General features: G+C 32.5%; 1 protein-coding gene across 1 annotated transcript; it reads left to right on the top strand.

Annotated features, from left to right (window-relative positions):
- Positions 1–1,745: 1,745 nt before the first annotated feature.
- LOC105333255 (uncharacterized) lies at positions 1,746–5,319 on the top strand. The gene is made up of 5 exons (XM_011436156.4): positions 1,746–1,903; positions 2,247–2,411; positions 2,750–2,837; positions 3,072–3,205; positions 3,962–5,319. The coding sequence occupies exons 1-5, from the start codon at positions 1,900–1,902 to the stop codon at positions 5,140–5,142; spliced, it is 1,572 nt and encodes a 523-aa protein (XP_011434458.3). The 5' UTR covers positions 1,746–1,899; the 3' UTR covers positions 5,143–5,319.
- The last annotated feature ends 424 nt before the right edge of the window (positions 5,320–5,743 follow it).

Here is a 5,743-nt window from a genome sequence, read left to right as displayed (position 1 = left end):
TATACATTTTGTAATTAATTACTGAATTTGACAATTTTTCTCTTTACTTTTCTGGATTTTAGAGGCTAATTAACCAGAATGCAATACTGGACGTTACTATAAATAGAAACATCCAGTGCAAAAACAAACATCATATATCTGACCCTAGATGGATATCCTTTAAATCTATGATAAAATTCTGTTCATTCTTGAGACTTGCTGCCGCAGCTTTTTTCCATATTTGCATGTTTTTCTCGTAGACATGCTCTTAATATGAATAATTCGAATTCTTGATATTAAAAAAAGTTCTTGATATCAATAAGTCAATTTTTTTTATGTCAAAATAAAAGCCATTTTCTTAAACCAACCATTATTTTCAATATCAAGATATCATTTTCTCTCATCAGTTATTCAAATTTTCCGAAAACTCGTAATTTTTCAAGTCATAAACTTTTCGAAGAATTGTCTGCGTTTCCTTAGGGATTTAAGGAATTTTATTATAAGGAGAATTAGACCGTTTTTACGAAACCCCTTTAACCCCATTTTCGTAGGTAAAAAATTTTTTTTTCGCGAATAAACGTTTTTAACACTCTGTTTTGTGCACATTAGTTTTAAAGAAAAATACACTCTTATTCTTCATTACAAGTAAGATGGCCAGTTTTGTTTTTTTTTGACCGAAGATTACGATATAAGCGCATAATCAACGAGCGTCCATTTTCGCAATTTGTTAGTAACCGTAGCCCAAACAATTTCATTATTCACGAAAAAGATTCTAATGTTAGAATGTTTCCTCTTTTTTATTTATAAAAAATAATTTATTATATCCAGTACTCTGTCCTTTGAACAATAAAAACCGTTATATAAATTTCTTACACGGAAACAAAATAAGGGTTTGTCCAAGTAGAAATCTATGAATGAGATGGGATGAAAAATTAAGGCTAAAAACTAATTTTGTTACCAATCACGATTTCAATGATTAACAAGCGAAACGAGTGAGCTAATTCACGACTTAATCATATCATTTTTACCGGAAAGGGAAGGGGGCCCGATGAATGTCTCAATGAAGAGGGGTGCCAAAGCCTATTTTTGGTAACCAATGTAAATAGGAAATTTAATAAGTCTAAATGTATATTGGGTAGGGGAATTTGACCAACACATATATTATAATTGTGAATCGAAATGATCAGAATATTTCAATATATTTAATTATTCCTTGTACATATTTAGGACAGACAGAATGCATTTTATTGCATTTGAATTCAGGAAGTGATTCATTAAGAATTTAGATATAGATATAATCTGAGAATGTCTTTGTGTTTGTCTGTAAATAGAGTTTAAAGATGGAAATTCTGGAACCAGATTTTTTTTGTAAAGATGCATGGCTATATTTTTTTTTTCTAAAACGAGATTTGAATAAACATCGGATGTTTTTAATGGCTATTTTAGGTCATTCAGGAAAAAACCGTTATTATTATAATTGTTTTGTACTGAATTGTCAATATACTAATATTGAAAACTAAGCATCACACGTGCTAAAAATACTGTTTTTAATCCTTATATGAACAATTTTAAGATAATGCAATTGACAGTATACTTCAAGAATGCTTTTCTATGAATTCTTCTCTGATCTCCAACGACCATGGTTCATAGCCATCTTGGTTTTTATCTCTTCAAATTGTGTCTTTGTCAACATAGAGGGTAATGAAGTCTACTTGTAGTATACATTGCACTGTAAGTAACACTTGTACTTTGGACAGAAAACAGTTTAAATCATGCAGGTTCAACCGTTAATCATAAAACGACGTGTACACATATCACATGCCGATGGATACATCCGTTATTGTTTAATTTATTTGATTTTTGATCATCATTATTTATTGAGATAAAGAAGTACTGTATGACATATTGATACCCCGAAGTATGGGTAAGTTTTTTAAAAATATAGCTGATATCAACATTCAAATTGTTACTTTAAATTCTTTTAATTCATATTTCGTTTTATCATGAAACGTAACCACAATGTAAATAAGACTGAACAAAGCATTTTATTTTTGGAATTATGTATACAAACTTTCATCATTTCCTTAAAAATACACAAGGACCCGGAACAATTTCGGCACTAATTTGTAAAAGTACATTGGAAAACCTCGTGTGTATGCGTGTGTGGTAATTTTGAACGTGATGAACAATTAAATTGTGTATATGTTTTATTATTTTCGTGCAATTTATAGGCTTAGTTTATTGTTTTTTATAAAACATCCCCAAAGTCCTCTTTCTGACAATGTCGACTTGGGCTCCGTCCATATCGCTATCGAAGAATCTCAGTGTGACAAGTTCTCGTGCTTCACGGGATGTTACCACCATCAGTCTCGGACTCCGTGAGGGAGGGGCCACTATGGAACCCACCCAGGGGAACATGATTGGACTGTCAGGTAAATGATGACACTGATGACAGTAAGAGATTTGCATGTAAATGTATTAGCATAAAGAATGAGGAAAAAGTTAAAAAAAAAAAAAAAAAAAAGGATTCCGATCGCAAAAGTTGCTTGATTTTTTTAAATTTGTTTCTATACGATATGTTCAAACCAAAGACTATTTGACCAAGTAAGGCGCTATTTTTGCTAAAGCCTGAAATCGGTATGTTCAGTTTCTAAAATTCTTTATTTTTGATTATATTGGTTCTATAATATACCGATAACTAATTGTAACAATGTCCATATTTTTTAACTTTGGAAGAAATAAATGCCACATATCTTTTCAATGCTTGCAGACAATGGACAAGTTTGGGCAATCATCGGATGCGTGCTAACAATTGTGAACATTCTTGCTGCTCTTGTCTTTTATTTATACAAGAAAAGGTAGGACAAGAAAGAGTTTTTTAAAGTTATTTTAAATAGATCATGACTGTATACAAACTTTTAATTTTATATTATAAACAAAACCTTTAAAAATCCACATTTTAACTAAATATATATACGAACGAGAAATCTCCATTTCCCTCAATTGTCATTATAAAACGAGGGTTTTAATGAGCTTATGATTGATGCTTTTAAATATAGAGCACTTTCTACTAAATGCATTTCCTCTGAAAGGAAGAAAAAACTTAGGAAGAGGGTGGATGATGGAAGAGCGATTCGAGAAGCTGGCAGCATTCCAAGTGACTCTCATTACACTTTGCCCACTAATCAGGACACACACTACCACCAGATAATGGACAGTTCACAAGGTATAGATCTAGAGGTTGTAAAACACGAAGTATGAAAGATTATTAAAATTAATCCATCACACCATCTAATAAATACACTTTGCAAATCCGCAATATCTTAAAACAGGGGTGTGTTGAATGTTATACTTTGTCAAAATGGGGGATGGGGTTATGGGCAGTTTGCTCAATTTATATATTTTAGAAGAAGGTCGTAATAAAAATAAATTTAAAAATGGGTTATAATTGGCCTGCAGGCGAATTAACATAAAGGTAACAAACTGATGATTTGATATTTACATTACTTTTCAAAATGTTCCGAAATTATACACATTCCAGTAGTATGCCTTTGACCAAGTGCATGTACATGTATAATAATCAATACGAAGCATGTTGTGATATACACAAAATATTAATACATTTGTATTCCTTTCATTGCGGGCTTATTGTTTGAGTTTGACAGCACACTACAAACCCTCCGACCATCTTCCGCAATGACAAATCTAATATTAATTGGTACCAAATATATACTTTCAGCAAATGTGCATGATACGGAAATAATGTCAGCTATTACATGAACATAACACATTTGTCTGTGATATGCATGTTTGAGAATGTTGATTTATCCTATGTTTATCACTAGTTTTTATAACTATATATATATATATATATATATATATATATATATATATATATATATATATATATATATATATATATATATATATATATATATATATATATCGATATAAACCAATAAAACAACAAATTGTACTCCAGGTTCCGCAAAGACAAAGGATAGTATAGTTATGGACGATGGGGGTTATATTACAGCAATAACAACACAATCTGAAAAAGCCCACGGATACACAGACATACTTCAATTCTCCGAAGAAGGACAACGTCCGAACTCATATCAAGAAATCACAGATCTCGAACACCCGTTGCCGTCTTCTCATACCTTTCTGCGTGGGACTTGTAGTTTAAATGAAGATGTTCATGTTGGAGAGTTGCCGAACAACTTGGATAACACAGTAAAACGCATTCAAAAGAAAAGAGAAAAATACCTCGTAAACGTCAACATTCCATCAGATTCTAACTCTGTCTCGCCCGAGGATGACGCCAGAAGAAGTTGCGTTCTTTCGCCAGAGTTGATGGACGATGGTTTGTTCGAATCACTGAATGACTTTGCCAAGTATTTCACAACTTTGAGCATGAAAAGAAGGAACCAAAATTTAGCCGATGTAGAGAAAGAACGCGGGAATGCAAAACTAGCAATAATTGATGGTGATCGGAGCGATAGTAAAGAAGATGAAATCACATATCATGAAATAAAAGGGCAAACAGACAACATATCGTCAGGAGATACACAACTTCAAGAAAAAGGGTTTGAAGAAAACAGTGACAAAAGCGATGAAAACAAAGTTTCCATTGCATCCATCCATAAGAAAACAATAGAAACGAGTGAATGTCAAATATATAGTACACCTATAAAACAAAAAAGTTCAAGTTTAGAGAAGTGCCAAGAAATACCATCAAAAATTGACCAAACACAGGGTCTGAATAAGGCAAAAATATCAGACAGTGAAGGTACACTCCTGCATGATAGACAAAAGTCTTTGATAGCTACATCGCCAAACACAACTGATATTTTTAAGGGTAAAGGAGGTCAGACTTCAGACCAAAATAAAGAAATAGAGAATGCAAAAACTGACAATGATCGCTATGAACAAGCAGGGACAAGGAAGGCGGAAGACAATAGTGTTCACAACGTGGAACTTTCCCAGGAGACTGCAAACTTTGCACCGTTGAAAAAGTCGGTCGAAATGTTGGAATCGACTGGCTCCTCCGAAAGTAACCAATCGCTGAACAGGTATATCAGGAAGCATGGTATTCTTCTTCCGGTAAAAAGTCATGTAGGGGAAGTAACTGACATTTCGTGCAAAAGAGACACTATATAATCCTGTACGCGTACAGATTCATTTACGTAAATGAGCTACATGTCAATATATAGACGTTGTAAATTTCTTACTTTTTATATATTCGAGTTGATGTCTATCCAAAATGTACTTCATTCTTTGGAACTACATTTTAGAAATCACGAGTTGAGTCTTGCTATTAAAAGCTTACTACATTAACCGAATACTTCTTTTATACATACAGAAATGTTTAATATTGAAAATCCTAAATTGGCGAAAACTTTCGTGCTCGAGTAAATTTATAAATGCTAGCAGATGAAAGAGAAAATGATCGACAGTAGACATGCTCATTCTGAGGAATATTTCAAGAATTTATTGATACGGGTTTACTGTTTAAGGTGGTACATCAAAGTCTTAGTATCACAGAACATCGTGTGATAAGGTTATTGAGCATCAAATTGTTGAATTTATTCTAATTAGTATAGGTCTTGCCATTTAGATTGTATTGAAGTATTTTGAACGACCGAATCGGCGATTTGTAGTTTAATTAGTGAAATGTATAAAAGTGTGTAAATTGTTTTGTGACATTTAAATCACAGGAAAGTATCCTTTGTCTAAAATAAACGCCGTTAATAAGATGTGT

Source organism: Magallana gigas, chromosome 3, assembly GCF_963853765.1.
Source record: "Magallana gigas chromosome 3, xbMagGiga1.1, whole genome shotgun sequence".
Taxonomy (NCBI): Eukaryota; Metazoa; Mollusca; class Bivalvia; order Ostreida; family Ostreidae; genus Magallana; species Magallana gigas.
The sequence above is the reverse complement of the archived record's forward strand: the minus strand, read 5'-3'. Positions and strand labels throughout refer to the sequence as shown.